Here is a 20,173-nt window from a genome sequence, read left to right on the forward strand (position 1 = left end):
TTTCACAGGTCTATGTATCATTAAGCAATTGAGAAAGCTAATTAGAGTGGGGAGAAAAGATGTGCAGATCTCACAGCTAATTATTTCCATGGCAACCACAGCTGCTATAGATGATCCGAGGGAGCGTTCAGCAGGCGAGTCAACCATTTACACAAAGAGCAAGAGAGACCCCTAGTGAGCCAAGTTGAAAGTGTTCACGACAAGCTGCAGACTCAATATATTGATTAAATACAAGCAAACAGCTTTAAACATAAAACACAAATCATAGAAAACTTAGAGGTTACTACAGTGGGACATATAAAGTTCTTTGTGCAACATACATCATACTCTGGCAGGAGTGACAGGAGTTAATTTATATGGTAGCAAATTTGTATGAAATTTTTTGAAATTTTGATATATTTTTTTTGTTTGTTTTGTTTTGGGTTTTTAGGTGTTAAACCTGCTCCACAGAGGAATTTTTTTCAAATTACACAAGACCCTAAGAACTATATTTCACATTGTAAACATCAATTACGGCAAATAACACTTGTCTGGTACATGTTCTGTTTTCTGTAAAAGGGGCCATCCTATGATTGCTTTACACTCAGTGCAATTACTCTTTGCAACATTTGTTCGGTTTATTCTCAGAACCACCACTAATGCCTGTTTTGTTTTAATTATTTATTTTAAAGAAAAGCAGATTGCACGGTGCAGCAGAGGACTATTCTGCAGGTGCAGCCTCATGCTCATAAGCCCGAAACAATAATTATGTTATCGACTTATCATACAATATGGACATGACACCGATATTTTTTTCTGACCTCTGTTGTCCGTTGTGTTTATATACATGTTTATTTATATAAGAACGTCACCAACATGATGCCAGAATAAACTCCTGGGTTTTTCCTACCATGTAAGACTTGAGTTGCCTGAAATTAGAATGATTGTCAACTCTGTTTTCATCATCAGTCGACTTTAAGATTCGGCAGATTCGCCGGTGTGGACCCAGACGAAGACTTGGGTGCAGCGCCTTAGTGTTTTTCACAGCACCTAAGCTGAATGAATAGAGGAAAACCTATGCTGAGACAAGTATGCTCTCAGTGTTGAAGCTTCTCCATGGGTGGGACTCAGCTCAGTGCAGCTCCTCCACCCACAGAGGCAGATACAGGGAACCAGATAAAGTGAGGATAACATGTTACTCACAGGTAAAATGTGTCTTTCCCATTGACTTCTATTCCAGACAGAGGGTTTGGAAGAGCAAATCCATAAGAAAGTGGAGGATCCACCAACATGAACAAGCTTTTGACTTTTCTTTTTTTTAAACTGTGGAAAGAAAAAACTGGCAAAATCGAAAAGTCAAAAAATGACAGTGTTGCTTATCACAATTATTTCTGTCATCTCACAAAAACTAGTTACACGACAGTCCTATACGGACATACTACAAACGTTAAAACTTAAACGAACTACCGATGACTTTCACCAAAATGTGTGAAGTCAATTAGTTCAAGAGTGATTTGGTTACTGTGTCAAAACTTCGGTGACCACGCTTTAGTAAAAACTGAATATTTTGTGGACATTTTCAGGCTCACGAAAAAACTGACTAGAAGTGTAACCGTTAAGTCGAGGTAAAATTGTATTTAATTTTAGGCAAAATGTGAAAAAAAACATAGGAAATAATGAATAACAGGATGTGTAATTTGTCCGTAGTAGTCAGAAATCACTTGAAAGACTAAATTATGTCATTTAATGTCTCTGTTTGCTGGGGTCAATCTTCTCCAGGTGAACCAGGGGTTTGAGCTGCTCGGCAAAGCTGCGCATGTCCTCCGACACAGTGTCCTGGCCAGCAGGAGCCAGTACACTCAACTCCACAAGGTACGAAAGTGACAGACGCTCCGTGTTCTCTGTATTCCCTGGTACCAGGATGCGCGACAGCTTGCTCACCACAATTTTCATAGCACCTTTGCGGAATATGTGTCCATTAGCAACAAACTCATGGTCCATGCGGAAACCCATCTCATTGAGGAACTCCGGCAAACTGTGAGAGGCTGCCACGTCGACACAGTTGCGCACCAGGGCATGCCGGCTCTTGTCTCCCACTTCAGGTTGGCCTAGGTAGCGGAGATGCCATGGAGATGTGGGATGGGAGAGAGCGCGTCGGGCACGCAGAATGAAAGGGTTTCCTTGTTGGCCTTTCAGAAGATAAACTAGTTCATGATCTGTGAAGGTCTCGGGTTCCATATTGTCACACAGACCTCGGAGGCGATGCAAAAGGCTTTCCAGGGCCTGGTCTAACACACTGCCTGATTAATAAAGGATAGAGAAGCAGATGTGTGCATATATATATAAACAATATGATGTGGTGTGATGACTGGGAGAGTGGAATGAATGTATTGTGCATGCAGAAAAATGTCATTTTAATGAATTCCTATTTGAATGGATACAGAATTGCTATACACAATTGTTCTGCTGCAATTTCAACAGAAATCTACAGACCCTTTGCGACTAACAATCCTGTAGAAAATCCTACTTTTTCAAGGTTGTAGTATTATATTTTTGATGAAACTGTTTTAAAGAGCTGTTGAATCAAGTTCATGGTCAGACTGCATGTTATGGTAATACTGAATTCCATTTTTATGTTGTGGGTTTCTAATATCTTGTAACCCCATTTCTACAGACTAAGGATTCTGGAAGGACTGTGAGACAGTGCATTTCAACACCTTGTCAAAAGATCAAATGAAGGAATGCTTTTAGGAAGAGCAGTGTTCACCCCACCACTAGAGTTACAGAGAATATATGCCAAAAAGTACTACATGCTCTGGCTGATCACTGTGTCCTGCATACTGTGTGTGCACTTCTGGTTTCTGGTTTTCAGTGGCAGCAGAAACACTGTGTTTTGTCAATTTCTTACTGATTATATGATGATACAGAACACGATGTAGTTGTGATGTTATCATGTGATCACCGTTGGCATGTTTTCTTTGTATCACTATCCACTTAAAGTCAGTTAAAAGTCTGCCAAAATGTTTCACCTTCTTTCCTCAGCTGGGGATGTTTGTGACATATTTTACCTTGCAGCAGATATTCCATCATATTGATTGTGCCCCCGGTGACAGGCATCACTGTTACTGGTGGAGCTTCCATCTTTTCTCAGGCACTAAAATGTTATTCAGTCGAGAGGAGGAAAGTTTTATTAGCTAAAATTTATCAGTAGGGTTAAGGCATCATCTTCATTTGACCGTTAACAACTTTCAAAATCGAATGTTACCTTGCAGCCCAAGCTAGCTAGCTAACAATATAACGAGATAGCTAACGTTAACTACCTTAGTTCGTGTAATTTTAAGAAGTTTCCGAATAACACCAACTAAATATAAACAATAACGTTAGCTGCTTCATTACCTGAGATACCCGGATATCTCCTTGGTGTGCTGGTCTTCGACAGAGCCTTCACAGTAATGACAGAGGATCCGATAGGCTTCACTTGTAGTTAAAACTACACACCGCTAGAAGCTACCCAGCTAGCTAGCTAGCTAGCAGCTAACCGGCTAAATTTAATATCAGTTATGTAATGTTAGCTGTGTTAATGCCGTTCTAAACCTCTCAATTTTAAGTTACTGGAGTGGAGTGGCAAATATCTGCGAAAATAAAGACTCGTGTAAAACAAAAATAACCAATCCCTCGCTTTCGTTTGTTCTTCTTCGTCTTCTTCTACTTCTTCGTTGGTTTTCACTGGCGTTATTCATCAAACATGTTGATTACCGCCTACCGCTGGACTGAAAACGCACCCAATATTATATCTAATCTAACTATATTAAAACGGAGGGTAAAGTTTTTATCCATCCCTCGTTTCATTCCCTCATAGCAATATCCAGCTCAATCTAGGCTTTGGGAGGGCCTGAAAGCCTCCCCAAACAGTCTTTGCATTTGATCTTCACCAATGACCACAATATGCCAAACTTTCTTGCAGCATCTACAACAACTATTTGACTGATCTTCATGATTTGCATCTCTTTCATTCTCTTTACAGCCTGTTTGCAATGCTTCTTGACTTCCACCATACTTATTACATTTGAGTTTATTTGTACTTTGTCCCCTACTGCACATCTCTTCTTCACATTTACTCTGATTCACTCATCCTCTTGCATCAACATTATATAGAACTCCTGCGGCACCATTTACAGGAACTCTTCCATTTCGAGGAAAACATGACACTTGATTACCTCTTCACTTAATTCCAAATCTTTTTTAGCTGTGTCTGTGTCACACATCTAACATTTATTATAATAATAATAACTTTATTCATATAGCACCTTTCAAAAACGGGTTTCCAAAGTGCTGAACAATCATTAAAAATACACATACATACACATAATAGCCAGTCTGTAAAAGTGTGTTTTGTGATTTAAAAGAAGTCACTGACCTTGTAAGCCCCATCTCCTCCAAAGCCAAGGGGCTCTGACAGCAAAAGTCTTGTCCTTTTATTTTGACTTAGGAGTCAAAGCTGAGGTTTGAGTGAAATATAACACAGAGTTTTTGACTGGTGGACAGATGACGAAGACTGATTGGTGTTTGGGAATGTGGAGGGCTAAACAGCATAATTTCTGTTTTTGAATTGTTGAGTTGAAGAAAGTTTTGGGCCATCCAACAGTTTACATCACTGAGACAGTCGGTGGCACTTCTTTTTACATCAGTTAGCTTGACCTTCTTTAACCTTACTCATGATTTCATGACAAATTCAAAATCTGTTGCTTCCAGTCAGTTTTGTTTGAGTCAGCTGGGTTTCCGTTTAATTTCTATCATGACATCTCTGCTTTTCCTCCCCCTGTTCCTTTCCATTGCCTCATTCAAACTGATTCACCTCCAGTTTCTCTCCTTCCGCCCACCCCTGGATTTTTTTTTTGTTTCGTTTTGTGTTTTTTTACATAGTGATTTGCAAAACCCTCAGGCACATTACAGCCACCTACAGGAGCACAGTTTGTACCTATAGGGCAAGTCATGAAAGAAATAATTTATAACATTTTCCTACTTAGCATGCTATTAAATACCTGTTTCAAGGTAAAAGTCCTGATTGCAAAATTTCCCTCTATTAAAGCCTATCTGTAGGCTACCAAAGCCATATTCTCTCATACATATATATATAGATATATCTACATCTACATAGATATAGATCTAGATTATAGATCTAATTTTAATCTACAGCCAAACTTCTTTGCATGCGCAGCTTGTTAGCTTACACTGAGATGTGTCAAACATGTAACAAATTGGGCAAGTACTGTGCGGTCTTGTTGATGCAACTTGTTTTCAAACAGCGATAACTGATCCCTTAGAAGGCAAAATATGCTTTAAAAATATCAAAGTAAAAGTGATCTTTGTACTCATACCGTTGAAATATTGTGTATTTATGTGTGTGTGTGTGTGTGTGTGTTGTAATGCTTTCTAATACAATTTACAATGTAACTGTGTCATATACCAATGAAACGCTTGCCAGTTCATAAATGGTTAACTTCAAAGCTAAAGGGCACAGCTATGAAAGAAAACAAGACTGTTGGAAAAAGAGAGTAATAATTGGGTACTTTAGAGGAAAAGAGAAATATAAAAAAAAGTCCCTGTTCTTTCAGTGTTAATATGGCATCCTACTGCAGAGCTGAAGTGCCACCATAAATGTCATGTGGAAACAGTGAGCTTACTGGATAGGTGAGGCTCATGTTAGTCTCATTCAGTGCGCATAGCTGATACTCCTGCACAGTTTAATCTATAACAAAATCTAACAACATAAATGTAGTGGAGTAAAAACTACTGTATTTCCCCATAAAATGCAGTTAAGTAGAAAAGTTCCTTTGGAAGGTGAGTAAACTTGTGTTTTTTTAAATAAAGTTAAATCTAATCTCTGCAAATAACTACAGCTGTCAAATAAACGTAGTGGAGTAAAATAGTGCAATATTTCTCTTTGGCTTGTGATAAAAAGTACATTACATTACACAATCAGTTCTTATCAGTCAGCACTCAAAGTTTGGAAACGTCCTAAAATACCCAGCGCTTCAAAGTCACAAACATTCTTTTAATGAAACATTTTTTGTTTTCTCAATCATATAATATCGGAGGTGCACTCTGTGTTCATTATGGACCATTTTTATTTAATTTAATGAACACCTTCCATATATATTTCACTGTACACACAATCAGTGCAGGGCTTATCACAGTTTTCTGTCTTAGTGGGTCTGATGACAAGTGATGAATAAACCACGGCCGTCCCTTCCTCCTCCGCCTGCAGTAAAGAAGAAAGAAATGTCACCACCCGAACAAGACAACGCACATGCTTGCTCACTGCCGCATGTTCAGTTGCATTTGGTTACCCCATCATCAGTATATAATGCTTACCCCGTCATTCAAGTCGCTGGAAAAAAGGCGCACAGGAAACGCTTCAAAAGGTAGAAACAGAAACAGAATCATCAGCCACACACAAACTTGCCTCACCCAGCGTCACATGTGAAGCTCTGTTTCAAGGCAGTGGGCCACAACGACCAACGAGAAATAAACAGGAAGTTTAATAAGACAAAGAGCTACCTGCTTGCAATGTTGATCTGAGATACAAACAAATTAAAAGTGCCACAAAAACAAGACATGTGACCGCTGCTGACGTTCCGTAAAGAAGAATCGGATATTTGGGCCCTGTAGATGCACCTGTAACACCAAAAAACAAAAGAACTGCTAGTCTTTCTTATCCAGGTCATGAGCTTTTTAAAGAGAGATGAGGCGAAACACCCACCTGTTGTTTTGCTGAAAACATTCGACGGACTGCGAGTGCTGTCGGCTGTGCTGTATCCATCAAACATCTGTTTTCTGCTGCAGTTTAAAAACCTGTGTTGATCTACAGACACTGTCTTTGCGTCTGTCTCCACATCTGATGCGTTGTTTGATTTGATGTTACTGAATTTCGTGTCACACGTCACAACGCAAGAAACAGATGAATCCTCATGGTGATGTACTGTAAGACAACAAAAAGATTATAAGTTTAAATTTAATTTTGACATAAATCATCGCATGTTTTCGTGTTATTTTCTCACCTGTAATTACACACAAGTTGATAGTAAGTAGCTTCTGTCCGTGTCCATCACATCCACTTGTCCAGCAGCTATATTTCCCAGCATCCTCTCTTTTGACATTTACTATGTGTACAGACTTGTTGGAATTCACAAAGTCAGATTCTGGTTTTTGGGCCGAGCTCCAGAGTGCAGTCGTGTTGCTTGTTTTAAAAGTCCACCATATGTTAGTCAGCCCACCCACACATGCATGAGTAAAATTGCTGCCTTCCTTAACGTACGATGTTTTAGTTTCTGTCGGAATTTCTGAAAAGAAAAGAAAATGTAGCATTTGCTTGACTAAAGCTTTGGCTTTGGCAAATGTATAGAAGTGGATACACAAGACGGTTGGGTACTTTATATATTCACTTATGAAATAAAATCGTTCTGACCTTGTTTCACACTGATGACTCTGTAGTCTTTATTCTGACAACTGTCTTGAAAGCAGTTTTCACACCAGTAACGGCCTTCATCATCCTCCCTTAGATGATCAATGACCAAGGAGCCATTGTGCCAAACCTTTATTCTGGGATTTAAGGGTCGGTGATAGTATGGTAGCCCTTTCTTATCTTGAAAAAATATCCGGATTGAGCCACTACGTTCATCTTTCTTGTAAAACCATTTGAGGGAGTTTGAGTCACTTCTGTAAAGTCGACATGGTATCACGACTCGACATCCCAGTGAGAACTGAAGGTGATTTGTGGCTGCTAAAATACAAGTTTTCTGTTATACACAGACAATAGCTTGAAAAGTGCAAAAAAAATTAATAATGTAAAGCCAGACAGCAGAAGCTTCCTAAAACTGTATTTTTACTACAGTGTAAAATAAGTGTTTTAGTCGGTTACTTACTGTTTCCTGAGGCAAAACAAGAGTTCCAGATCATCAGTAGCAAAGTAAAGCTTTTTTGCATTTTCATTCTTGAGGTAATCATGTCTGTGAAGAAATGCAGACAATAGTGAACACAAAGAAACACCCCCTCAATGCCACTGCTCTTCAAAACGCAGATCAGAGATTCTGCATCACATCAGCAGGTTTTTTACATGTAAAATGAAATGACATATCGGAAGTGGTCCCACAGCTTCTGCAGAGGAAATTTACACTGGGTACTGCTCACCCACTCTTCTTCTGATTGCGTGACATTAATAACGCTTTTTGTAGCAGTTTGGATGTGCAACAGCAACATAGAGGTGTCAGACAGTTTACACTTTCCATACATCTGTGAGATAAGCTGTAAATTATCTGCGTGAAACAAATAAACAAAGAAAGAATTGTCATTGTGCTGTTAAAGTAGTTTACTCATCTGCCAAGCTTTGACTTTAACTAGTTCTTATCTTATCTTAACCAGAGTGTCTTGCAGTGACTGACCTACTTCACTTCATAAAATGTATGCTGATAAGTTCACAGATGTTTTAGAGCAGACACTGATAGAACAACAGCTGGAAAGAACAACAATGGAAAAGTTTACGTTAGTCACACTGAGCGCAACAAGCTTATTAACGTTTACAGAAGATTTTCACCCGCTTGCTTCCCTCTTTAAAGGTTAGATAATTCTGACTTCAGTCTTGAAGAAGTTTAACACGACAACCCGTTGTGGTTTGAGCTCAACAAAGGCACGCACGTTCGTCAGTAACGAGTGTGATTTCTCACGTGAAGGCGCCAACAGTTGCGGTTTGCACTCAATGCTGTTTATGCATCATAATTAAGGCTGTTTTATACACCAATGAGCTCACTTGTAAATCAGTTGAAAAGAACAAAAGCTTATACTTAAACGTCTGTTCGTACTCTTTCACTGGCGTGGATTTCATGTTCTTAATAATAAATAATTTCTAATTTAATATCCCTCCCTGTTGTGGGACAGGCCTGACCGAGCAGATGCCCCGCCCACCGTCCGGTGATTACGTCACACCTATCTTTTTCTGCATATTACCGTTTGCCATCTTTTACCTTCTGTCATCTGGAAAGAGGCTTTCCTCCAGCGGGACTCAGACGTCGCCGGGATGGAGCTCGCTGGTGCTCTCGGCATGCATCACCTGTTTGGTCTACTTTGTCTGGTTTACGTCGTCTATAAGTTAACCGTCTTGCTCGCCCAGAGAAGGGATAATCTTCGGGGTTATGAAGCTTTTCCAGGACCACCGGGACACTGGCTTTTTGGACATGTTTTTCAGGTACTTTAAAGTTGTTGGGGTTTTTTTTTTTAAAGTTGTAAAGGATTTATAGCTTTCATAGGTAAATAAGTTTCCTGTGGTCAAGCCAGCCTGCTGTATAAGTTTTGGGTTACCCATTTGGCTCTTCTCTCGGCCTGTTCTGCATAATAAGTGGCCTGTTTTTAACTTTCGCCTTTTAAACATTACGTTTGCTAATTTTCCGTGGGCCTGAGCTTATCTAAATACTTTTTCATTCAGACACGCGGTTGGTAAATATTGAAGTTCAGGCAAACGCACTGCTAAATAAAAGAGTTGTTGAGCAATGCAGGATCCGGGATTGAGTTTTTGTTTTTTAAATATAAAGCTTCCTGCGTTTTAATTATTCATTTCAGTTTAAACAAGATGGGACAGACATGGACAAGGTACTGGAATTTGGACAGCAGTACCCTTATGCTTTCCCACTGTGGTTTGGTCCATTTGTTTGTTTCCTCAACATTCACCATCCAGATTATGTGAAAACTATACTGGCAACAACAGGTGTGTGAACGATTGCTTGTATCTTTAATACTGAAATGATACACCATTATTAAATTATAATCTATTCAGTGCTTAATATAATCTCTTATGAGGCCATGGGCCAAATCTTTACTGCTGGAAGTCAAAGTACCGTAATCAAACTTTTATTTGTTTGTTTCCCAACAGAGCCGAAAGACAACCTTTCATACAATTTTATTGAGTCTTGGATTGGTGAGGCTCCTTAACCTCTGTCCTACGTGATATCTATTTGTTGTAGAGTTGTTTGTTTAGTTGCCTCATTCACACATACTTTTTTTTTTTTTTTTGTCTTCAGGAAATGGCTTATTGGTGTCGAAAGGTCAGAAGTGGTTCCGTCACAGACGGCTCTTGACCCCAGGATTTCATTACGATGTTTTGAAACCATACATAAAACTCATGTCAGATTCTGCTAAAACTATGTTGGTATGTAAATGAGAGTTTAGTTGTGTAAACCGAAGTTCATAAAAATAAAATAAAGCTCACAATGGTGAAATAATTAAAAAACTAAGCTTTGGCTGTTTGGATGAGTGTGTGTTGTAGATTTCTCACATCTGCTCATTCACTGTTGCCAGGACAAATGGGAAAGTTGTGCGAAGACCAACGAGGCCTTTGAATTGTTTGAACATGTGAGCCTTATGACACTGGACAGCATCCTGAAATGTGCCTTCAGCCACAACAGCAACTGTCAGATTGAGAGGTGAGTCCATTTAAACGCGTCTCAAACATTCACACTTTCAGTTCTCTGCTCTCAGTTGGCTGCTGCTTCTGCTGAGTCATGAGTGAATCATGAATGGAGCAAATGCAACTTTCAATGTCTTCCTACACTCTTATTTCAGGGGGAGAAATACATACATAAAAGCAGTGTATGAACTTAGCGATCTGATTAACTTGAGGTTCAGGACATTTCCATACCACAGTGACCTCATTTTCTACCTCAGCCCACATGGCTTCAGATACAGAAAAGCGTGCAGGGTGGCTCACAGTCATACAGGTAAGATGTGAACAGGTACTTTGATTAATGAAAATATGAAACAAATGCCAAATACACACCCACACACTGACTTTTTGGTATCTATGATCAGCATTTTACATGTTGCTGTATTTCAAAAGTTAGACTCCAAATACTCATCCATTATCTTTTCTTGTGAAGAGGAAGTCATAAGAAAGAGGAAAGAAGCACTAAAGGAGGAGAAGGAGATGGACCGCATACAGGCCAAGAGAAACTTGGACTTTCTGGACATCCTTCTCTTGGCGAGAGTATGTGAAATGATATCAGCTCAAATGTACCGATTTAAGAAAACTTCAACTCAGTGTAACAACATGGTCGTGTTGATGTGCAGGCAAGGTTTGAAACACCAGACAATAACAATAATACAGATGAACACACAGAAATGTATGATAATAAAATATAATTTATTAAAAAAAAAACAAACAAACAATGAGACCATAAAACAGTGGCACAGATAAAGAGAAAAAAAAAACAATGAAACCTGAAAAACCTGAGGTCGTAGCTGGCAAAATCCCAGTGCAAAAGGAAACAAAAGCTCTCTCGTGTTCAGCATATCAATGGCCACTGATACAAAAGCAACAGCCAGGCTGTTTTGACCATATGAGACACTCTTGAGCAGCGGCCTCAATTCAAAAACATCCCAGAGCTGCCCAAATCAGTTCAAGCGATCGTATTATTTTCTTATTAACAAGACACCTAACAAGACAGGCCGTTTTATTAAATGTTAATCAAGCAAAGTCAAAGTTAGCAGTGCAAACATTAATCACCTTGATCTTGGGTGTAACGTTTACATAAAGAAATATCTCTCATGTGGCATTAAGCCATTCCAGCTGCTTCACAGGGCTGACTGTAGGCGTGTGTTTATGTAAAAGCTGGAAAGGGTTAGGATTCTTCTCAAAAAGACACCACAAGCTGCCCAATAACACCTCTATAAGTCTGTGCTATGAATCTCTCCTGCAAAGTGTCTCTACTTGTCGAGTGCCTGATTTCCAATTTTCACTTGTGTTCTCCATGTTTGAAGTTCCCACTTCCCTCTGCTTGCTATACTTTTGAGCTGATGAAAAGGCGCCCATACTTGCATTATCCACCAGACTTCAGTACTCATTAACCTCACTGGCATAATCTTTTTATTGCATGTCTTATGTCATATTATTATATTTTTATTGTTAAGTGCAGCGCGTGTTTAATCTGGCCTGCAGGATGAGAAGCAGCAGGGTCTGTCAGATGAAGACATACGAGCAGAAGTGGACACGTTCATGTTTGAGGGCCATGACACCACAGCCAGCGGCATCTCTTTCATCCTCTACTGTCTGGCCTGCCACCCAGAGCACCAGAAGCTTTGCAGGGATGAGATCATGCAAGCCTTGGATGGCAAAGACACCATGGAGTGGTAGGCTTACATCTTGAAAATATTGTCACATGCAATGCAAGTCAGCGCGAGTAAAGCTGCTTCACAACAAGGTGAGATTTAGGCTACTTTATCGTTTAGAATATCAACAACTAACACAAGGTGTCTGTCTTATTCCAAGGGAGGACCTCAGTAAAATTCCATACACTACAATGTGCATAAAGGAATCCCTCCGTCTTTATCCTCCTGTACCAGGAATGTCCAGAAAAATCACCAAGCCCATGACTTTTTTTGATGGAAGGACTTTGCCAGCAGGTTTGTTGATCATCTCTTAGAAAAGTTAGATAAGACAGCATCATGTTGCATACAACAATTACAAAACAGCAACAGATAAAATATTAACTTGTAAAGTAAAGTCAGCTTTGCGTTACATAGTTACCCTTTGTTCTATATTTTCCCCTTTTGTCTTCTTAATGTTGTTATTCCACATTATCTGAGAGTTAAAATAGATTGAACTCTTAAATTGATATATTTACACAGAGTGAAATATTCAAGATTCCATATGTTTTTATGGTTGCACCAACACATTTTCTTTAAGTTATGTGCGTTTGATAAATGTTTTATGATAATAGTTAAACACTGGTCAATAATTAGTGCCTGACCTAAGGACTGGTTGTTTATCCTTTAGCCTTTAACCCTTTTCATTTGTGTATTCATTAGTCAGGAACAACAATGATCAATTGTTCAATTTGCCCCAGTGCATATTTTATGACCCGAACAGCAGCTATGTGATATAAACATGCAGGAGGTGGTTGCAAATATGTGAGATGAACCATTTTCATGTTATATGTTGATTTAATTTCCGGACTATAAGCCGCTACTTTTTTCACACGCTTTTAACCCTGCAGCTTAAACAATGATGCAACTAATTTATGGATTTTGCTTCAAGACGAAAGTGACATTGAGAGCGACAACGAAAGAGAGATTGACAACGTGGACACCTGCGGCTTCTAGACAATTGCAGCCTATATATGTACAAGGTTTTTTTTTTCTTTTTAAATTTAGTGGCTGCAGCTTATATTCAGGTGTGCTCAATAGTCCGGAAATTACGGTACTCTAATTAAGGCAAGCAGGACAAGTTTCATACTGAAAAAAAACTATTTTTTCTTGATCTTCAAACTTTAACACGGGTCAGTTTGACCCGTAACATAACAGGAGGGTCAAATGGATGTGGCAACTTCATAAAGTGTCTGACACTAAAATAGGTTTAAGTTTGTTAGTAAGTATACATATACTTTGTATGCATCCAGTCTATGCACAGCCCCAAACTAAAACACACTTTTTTTTGTTTCTTTGTAGGTAGCATTGTTGGAACAAGTGTGTTTGGGATTCACAGGAACGCATCTGTCTGGGAAAACCCTGATGTAAGTCAAGCTGAAAAAGTAAAGTATAAATAAAAGTATGATTTCTCTTTCCCGTGCTGGTCCGGCATCCTTCACATTAAGTGCATTAAATAATTGAACTGACATAGTCAGGAAATTGGTGCATAATTAATTGATAATTAAATGTAGCATTGGTTATCTCACTGGCTCCCAGATGGTTAACACTCCGCCTTTTTGTTTCTTTCTTCTTGTTTCAACACAGGTCTTTGACCCGCTGCGTTTCCTGCCAGAGAATGCATCCAAGAGGTCATCTCATGCATTTGTGCCCTTCTCTGCTGGGCCAAGGTTTGTTGACACCTGATACCTTGTGACCGGCCCACTTGACAAAAGCTAACAGCTACTCGCCGTCTGGTGGTTTATCTGACAAAAGCCTGCATTAGTGGATGTTAAACCGAGCAACAGCCCCCCTAACACAGTTAGAACTGTTTTGTTAAGGTGAATTCTGATCCAACAATGCACAAGCAGCAAGCAGAAATGCTCGTTTTAGTCCTCTCAGAGGGATATCAGGCTTGAAATATTTTAGTGTGTATTTTCTCATCAGTGAATGTTGTTTGTAGGTTCCAGTACAAATTGGAGAACGCGACTTCCAAACTTTCTAAATCTTTGTTTATTCGTGAACAACTCGGTTTTCTCTTTGTTCTCATGCTCTTCTGCCAGATTTCAAGATTGAGATAGGCAAATGTTATTTTCCCCCTATGGATTTAATATTAAAGAACAAAAAGGAAGGCAGAAGAGACACACAAACTGAATTTACCTGGAATCTGTGGACAACATTCAACAGAACAGTTCACGCGATAGTCCTGCAGTAAGAACTATTTTATGCAAGTTCATCATTTGTTTCATCATATTGAAATTTACTGTAGTGCTATTGTTCAGGGATGAAACTTCTCTGCGAACATGTACAGAAAAACAAACGTAAGGGCATGGGGGGGTGGGGGGTCCGGGACTTGAGAATCACCCCATCAGGTGATAACTAGCTGATCTGCTTGGAAATCATATCTATCCAAAAGCAATAATTCTGGTAGTGATGATCATGTTGCCTAAAGTCATATTCTTTGCTGGTTTTTGTGTTTTCCTTCCTCAGAAACTGCATTGGTCAGAACTTCGCCATGAATGAGATGAAAGTGGTGACAGCCCTGACACTGAAGAAATACCACCTGATAGAGGACCCCGCCTGGACACCCAAATTAATTCCCAGACTGGTGCTTCGCTCAATCAATGGCATCCACATCAAGATCAAACCTGTAGACCAATAAGTGTAAAGGGAAATAAATAACTGCAGGAAATTCTGGAAAATAGATTGTTCAGTTAGATGAAATTTGAGTTCAGGTATCTTCATTTCCTGATAAGTCTTGACACTGATACATAATTTAGTTAATGATGAAACTTTAAACTCCTGTTGAATTTTTATTTTGTAATTATTTTCTCACACTGGGCTAGTGTTTATGGTGCCATTGTTTCCCTTACTGTAAAAAAGAAAAATTTTAGGGCATTTAAGTAGCTTTGTAATTAGAAATGTTTCAAATAACATTTTTATGTGTTCATTTGTGAATGAGTTATTCAGTGTATTTAATCCTCAGTTCTGAGCAGGCTTCTGGAGCCTGGAGCCTGTGACTGTCTTCCTCCCCCCCCCTCCATAAAGAGTGCTTAAAAATTAACAAAACGTAATCCCACTCGGTGAAAAGTTGCTTTCGGCCTCTTGTGAAAGTGATTTTGTCTGTGCCCCATGAACCTGTTTATAACCAGAAAAGAGAGTCAACGGTCGTGTGAATGAGCAACATACATTTGGAGGAAAGGCAGTTAAAATCAGAGCCAGGACAATATGGCACTATTAAACCACAGTCTAAAATCAGAGTTACGAGTCAAAAGTAATTCGTTTTTTTATTTACAGTCATATGATTACAAAATCCACACATCCACAAAGACAAGAAGTCACCAGTACAGTTTGCAAATGTGAAACACCCCGTCGGTCCTTGATGTCGAACCCAGACTTCACTCTGTGTAAACCTGTTAGCTGTTCACCAGTTCATGGCGGCCAGTCACATCTTTATGCTGCTACGCAAACACACAGTTCCTATGTCTCAAGTCAGTTCAAGGCAAAGAAAATATAAGTATACTGTATAAACGTCTTTGTTCTCTGCTGAATGTGACAGATGTTAACATGCTCCTTGAATATTAAAACACTAAATCCAAACCTTTACTAGTTTTTTCTTTTGCAGCAAAGTTGGCATTTGTTACTGTGTTTCCAATTATGTTATATTCTGTTACTAACTTAACATAAAAAGCAAATCTGTGGTTATGATAGAAACTGACTTCATGTGTGGATCCTGACTTTTCTGACTTCTCACAGTAAAATTTCTTATATAAAAGTCCTTGTTTTGCCCTTTTGTTTAACATCATTATCAAAATACAAAAGGAGTGAAAAAAAAAGTTCAAACGTGTTAAGTAGAAAAAAAAAATCTAACTTTACATCCACCACATCAAAAACATCCATGTAGCCTGTCACTCAGAGACAAACATATGACTGACTGCCAATCCGAGGATCAAACGCTCACTGCAGAGTCTTTTAAATTAATTTTGTTTGCAATCGAGACATCTGTTCTGTTTTCTGGCCGACCGCTCAGCTGTTGTACATGTAATCTCGATGACAGCTTGTGACAGACCACAAGGAACTTCGTGTGCCTTTTCGAGGTGACAATGAGTAACAGAACAAATCTGGAGAAAACTGCAAAGTGAATGACTCAAACTCTGCCAGGTCACAGTCCCTGATGTATCCGCTAGTAACCTGAGAGTCAGCAGCTTTAAGAAACTGATTAGATGAGTAGTGATGGGGTGGGTTTCTTGCCTGGCCAAGCTTCTTTGGCATACTTCTTTTTGCGTGGCTCGTTGTGGGTCTCTGGTAGGTAAGGGGCTGTGACAGGGGTGGGGTTGAGAGTGACAGGGGGCTGGGGAGCCTCTGGGGCAAGGTCCACCTCTGGTGCTGGATTGGGAAAGGGTAGAGGAAGTCCTCCCTGCATAGCAGCACCTCCTGGGGCCCCTGTTGGCTGGTTCTCATGACTGGTGGGAGGCAAGTCCCCATAGAGACCAGCGCTCAAGCTGTAGCCATGAATGCGTTTTGAAGCCAGGTCATCAAAACCCAGGGTGTTCTGACTTTCTGATCTACGTTTCTGCAGCAGGAATGACAGAATATTAAATTCACAAATCACACATTTTGCGCCTGACAACTGTGCAGGTCACACAGCTAACCCACTGAAAATTCTGCAAGGGTTGTATAACACCATATGAGTACACTACTTATTTTTGATTGAAACCAATCAGAACACAGATGCTCATCAAAAGACGACAGGACAGGCCAACAGTTATTATTTTATTATAACGCTGTGACCAGACTGCCCAACACAGTAATACTTTGTAGCTGCTCAACTGCAACATGCATCAAAATACAACTGAATCAGTTTTTAACTGACAAAAATCAAAGCTTACCTTGATGGGAATAACAGCAGTCTGCACCAGATTTCTAAAGCGTCCCACAGAGGGGTCTATATCCTCTGTAAGTATTTAAAACAAAAGAGTTACTTCAGAGTGCATCTCAAAAGCAAATGACTTCAAATTTACAACAGGTCTATTTCAGCGTGAACGTTTCTCTGTGTGTTCCATAGCACTGCCTTCACTTTAGTTCATACCTGGGTTAATGATGGCGTCCTCCTCACTGAAGGTGACCCTGGAGTTCCTCCGTTTCCTCTTAGGCCTCTGGATTTCCAGGTTGCCCTCCTCAATCGTCAGTAGAGAGATGCGCTTGTTGTGAGCCGTGTTGAACTCTGTCAGGTTCTGGCAGGATGCAGACATGGGAAGAATAGTGTGTAATGTGGCTGCATTGATAAAGACATTTTTATGTTACAACATAACATCACACCAGACTGAGCAGAAAAATAGCAGGTAGCTGCATAAAAATTGGGTAACTATAACGACTTGTTAACCGGTAAGGATAAACTGGTCTTTTAAACACTAGGGGGCAGATGTATAGATTATACATAATAACAGTTGTTCGGATGAAATGCTGTCAATTAAATTGCATCGTCTTCAATGCTATTCTTCTCTAGTCTAAAGATTGTTGGAGCAGGCATAAGTATCAATAAGCAAACAGATGTTTAACAGCATTTCTATATTTCTATATTCTCTTTTGGATAACTGTGGGAGTTGAAATTAAGATGAAATGAAGTTGAAATGCAAACGTGTGCCCGTTTCCACAACGACTGAGATTTGTTGTTTATAAATCATGGAAAAAAAATGCCTATGCAGTTCTAGTTGTGAATCTGCACGTTTTAGAGTGCACTGCAATCTATGAAGATAGATAGACAGATAGATAGATACTTTATTGATCCCGAGGGAAATTAAAGAACTAATTACAACAAAATGTTAAATATTACACTTCATAAACATATCTATAAAAATAACTAAAAAGGACAAAAAGACATTTCAAACATTGATGAGTCCAACAGCAGTCAACCTAAAACAGCAATTTCAGAATACAAAGGTGATAACTGAGACACAAGATACACCCATTTTCTCTTTTCTGTAGTTCACGTTCGAGGGCATTAGAATATTGTTATTATTAAAAACTAAATGTACCTCCAGCTCCGTCTCTTCCTCAGGAAGTCCAAGCAGTCCTTTTAGCTCCTCATCCTCTCCCGTTTTGCTGTCTCCTGTACCAGCGGTGCCTTGGGTTTGGGGTTTCTCTCTGATGGTGTAGGTCCGCGTTGAGGCCCCAAAAGATATTGTAGAGTCTATGGGAACCTGCTGAGGTTTGTGTGCCTCCAGACGAATGTGTCCAAGGAAAGTACCATGTGCTAAAACAATGATGATCAAATGAGGTTTGAATATGCTAGGACATGTTACTCACAGTTTTATAATGTTATGTCATAGTGGAATTGAATCAAACATGATTGACACCCAGTGACAAAAGATCTAACAATAATAGAATAACAATACTTTAAGATGGTCCCGTGAACCAGTCAAAGCATACATTTCTTCAGCGCCCGTGTCAACCCTTTCCAAACACTGATTCTAAATGTAAAATGAGTGTACAAGTATGATTCTGAATGATGTCTTACTGCTGTTGAGGTCTATGAGAAACACCCTTTTCAGGTGCTTGTGGTAGACCAGGGCAGCATGAACACGTGAGCATGACTGATGGTCGATGGTGAAGTCGCACCAGTCGGGGTTCCTCCCAAACAGGTAGTACTTCTTCTCATCTATGATGAGTTTCTACAGACAGAAACAGTTTCAGTGAATCATGGCCATTAAAACAAAAACAAACTCTAAACGGTCAGCACCGCCTCTGTGCCCCAGAGTCATAACTTAACAATGTTGCTTCCCAATGAAAAGCTTAAATCTCGGGGCTGATGCTGTTGTTGCACCGTTTGAAACCATGCAGCCATAGAAAATCCCATTTGTGCAGCACATCTGGGACAAAGTGGGCTGTCAGGCTCGTATCTGGTGCATTCAACTAACGTACCTCCCAAAACAGTAAGCATGCTCTTAAAGGACAATACATAACGTTAAGCTGATGGTAGGGCCCCCATGTTCAGTAGTAACTTCTTCAATCTTCCGGTTACCTCTATCAGTTTGTCTCCCTTCATCACGTCTAGATGGAGCCCCGCCGGCGGCTTGCCTGCCCTGGAAGAAAACAGTTTTGTGAACGTTTTAAAACGTATATATACAGTTCACACCCCCAGAATTTGTGCAAAATTGATTACAAGTGACAATGGGTGTCCTGGCTAGGCTGTTTGAGCGACATGGACCTCAAAGTTACAGTCAGTGAATGGATACATCTTTTATTTCGTCAACTATTCACGTGTTGCTATCACAGATCAATACAAAGGCCAGACGTGTTATAGTGTCTTATCTTTTTCGCTGAACGACTTCCTATTTTAACATGCTAATTTAATGATGCACAGCATCTCCTCCAAACTCCATTGGTAAACTGTAGGCAACGCTAACGAGTTAGCCTACTAGCTAGCTCACCGCTAGCTGCTAACGTCAGCTGCAGCAATGTTAACTACAAACTCCTCTGAGCAAGGAGTGAGCCATAGGAATAACCATGTGGCCGATGTTTTGCTCATTTGCATCTGATACTGCTTTACATACACACAATTACAACTTTAGCGTGTGTATTTTCTCACCATGATGGACAATCAAAAGGAGGAGGACTTTCTTTGCTTGTTTTAGTCGCCATCTTGCTTCATCTTATCGAGCCGAGCTGCATGTTGGGTAAACGTCTCTGAGGATTTACGGCAGTCTGCGTCCACGCTGTTGCATTATTGCCACCTTTAGGTATTATTCACCCAACAATATTCATTCGCTTTAAAGTCGTCTTTACACCCCAGTCTGCCTTAACAACAGTAAATAATACTTTCATCCCTGTCCTCACACTCTGATGTAGAGAGCATTGTTTCCACATCTGCCAACCCTATTTTTCATAATTTCATAAGTATTTTAAGTCCCACTGTTAGCCTGCTTATTAAGTCACACTCATTCCTTTATGTTCCCCAAATTCTAACAGGCCACTCCACTGTTTCACCAGACTCTTTATCACATGGCCCCTTATCTTTTGCCTTTTG

The 20,173-nt window shown here is 39.7% G+C and overlaps 4 protein-coding genes across 4 annotated transcripts; 1 reads left to right on the top strand and 3 right to left on the bottom strand.

The window, feature by feature from the left end:
* Positions 1-1,599: 1,599 nt before the first annotated feature.
* med18 (mediator of RNA polymerase II transcription, subunit 18 homolog (yeast)) lies at positions 1,600-3,695 on the bottom strand. Its single transcript, XM_046399703.1, has 3 exons — positions 3,376-3,695; positions 3,048-3,133; positions 1,600-2,279 (listed from the first exon to the last, which is right to left on the bottom strand). Exons 2-3 carry the CDS (start codon positions 3,118-3,120, stop codon positions 1,723-1,725), a joined length of 630 nt encoding a protein of 209 aa, XP_046255659.1. The 5' UTR covers positions 3,121-3,133; positions 3,376-3,695; the 3' UTR covers positions 1,600-1,722.
* A 2,394-nt stretch (positions 3,696-6,089) lies between these two features.
* Positions 6,090-8,103, bottom strand: LOC124064969. Its single transcript, XM_046399923.1, has 7 exons — positions 7,905-8,103; positions 7,448-7,762; positions 7,041-7,322; positions 6,743-6,961; positions 6,541-6,657; positions 6,355-6,395; positions 6,090-6,241 (listed from the first exon to the last, which is right to left on the bottom strand). Exons 1-7 carry the CDS (start codon positions 7,984-7,986, stop codon positions 6,116-6,118), a joined length of 1,182 nt encoding a protein of 393 aa, XP_046255879.1. The 5' UTR covers positions 7,987-8,103; the 3' UTR covers positions 6,090-6,115.
* An 886-nt stretch (positions 8,104-8,989) lies between these two features.
* LOC124064968 (cytochrome P450 4B1) lies at positions 8,990-15,753 on the top strand. Its single transcript, XM_046399922.1, has 12 exons — positions 8,990-9,220; positions 9,592-9,736; positions 9,902-9,946; positions 10,050-10,177; positions 10,327-10,451; positions 10,591-10,745; positions 10,905-11,011; positions 11,963-12,153; positions 12,293-12,426; positions 13,471-13,535; positions 13,756-13,838; positions 14,638-15,753. Exons 1-12 carry the CDS (start codon positions 9,053-9,055, stop codon positions 14,807-14,809), a joined length of 1,518 nt encoding a protein of 505 aa, XP_046255878.1. The 5' UTR covers positions 8,990-9,052; the 3' UTR covers positions 14,810-15,753.
* Positions 15,416-19,890, bottom strand: ppp1r8b (protein phosphatase 1, regulatory subunit 8b). Its single transcript, XM_046399924.1, has 7 exons — positions 19,736-19,890; positions 19,169-19,229; positions 18,665-18,818; positions 18,183-18,400; positions 17,237-17,381; positions 17,037-17,101; positions 15,416-16,720 (listed from the first exon to the last, which is right to left on the bottom strand). Exons 1-7 carry the CDS (start codon positions 19,786-19,788, stop codon positions 16,367-16,369), a joined length of 1,050 nt encoding a protein of 349 aa, XP_046255880.1. The 5' UTR covers positions 19,789-19,890; the 3' UTR covers positions 15,416-16,366.
* Between the last annotated feature and the right edge of the window lie 283 nt (positions 19,891-20,173).

Source organism: Scatophagus argus, chromosome 9, assembly GCF_020382885.2.
Source record: "Scatophagus argus isolate fScaArg1 chromosome 9, fScaArg1.pri, whole genome shotgun sequence".
In the NCBI taxonomy this organism is placed as follows: domain Eukaryota; kingdom Metazoa; phylum Chordata; class Actinopteri; family Scatophagidae; genus Scatophagus; species Scatophagus argus.

Coding starts and splice junctions, on each gene's coding strand:
- ppp1r8b (XM_046399924.1), bottom strand. CDS start 19,788: ATGGCGACTAAAACAAGCAAAGAAAGTCCTCCTCCTTTTGATTGTCCA. Junction 17,382..18,182: donor AGGAAGAGACGGAGCTGGAG/GTACATTTAGTT, acceptor GCATCCTGCCAG/AACCTGACAGAGTTCAACAC. Junction 17,102..17,236: donor GGACGCCATCATTAACCCAG/GTATGAACTAAA, acceptor AAATACTTACAG/AGGATATAGACCCCTCTGTG.
- LOC124064969 (XM_046399923.1), bottom strand. CDS start 7,986: ATGATTACCTCAAGAATGAAAATGCAAAAAAGCTTTACTTTGCTACTG. Junction 7,323..7,447: donor AGTCATCAGTGTGAAACAAG/GTCAGAACGATT, acceptor TTTTCTTTTCAG/AAATTCCGACAGAAACTAAA. Junction 6,396..6,540: donor CAGATCAACATTGCAAGCAG/GTAGCTCTTTGT, acceptor TACCTTTTGAAG/CGTTTCCTGTGCGCCTTTTT.
- med18 (XM_046399703.1), bottom strand. CDS start 3,120: ATGGAAGCTCCACCAGTAACAGTGATGCCTGTCACCGGGGGCACAATC. Junction 2,280..3,047: donor GATGGAATATCTGCTGCAAG/GTAAAATATGTC, acceptor TTTATTAATCAG/GCAGTGTGTTAGACCAGGCC.
- LOC124064968 (XM_046399922.1), top strand. CDS start 9,053: ATGGAGCTCGCTGGTGCTCTCGGCATGCATCACCTGTTTGGTCTACTT. Junction 9,221..9,591: donor TTTTTGGACATGTTTTTCAG/GTACTTTAAAGT, acceptor TATTCATTTCAG/TTTAAACAAGATGGGACAGA. Junction 11,012..11,962: donor ACATCCTTCTCTTGGCGAGA/GTATGTGAAATG, acceptor TCTGGCCTGCAG/GATGAGAAGCAGCAGGGTCT.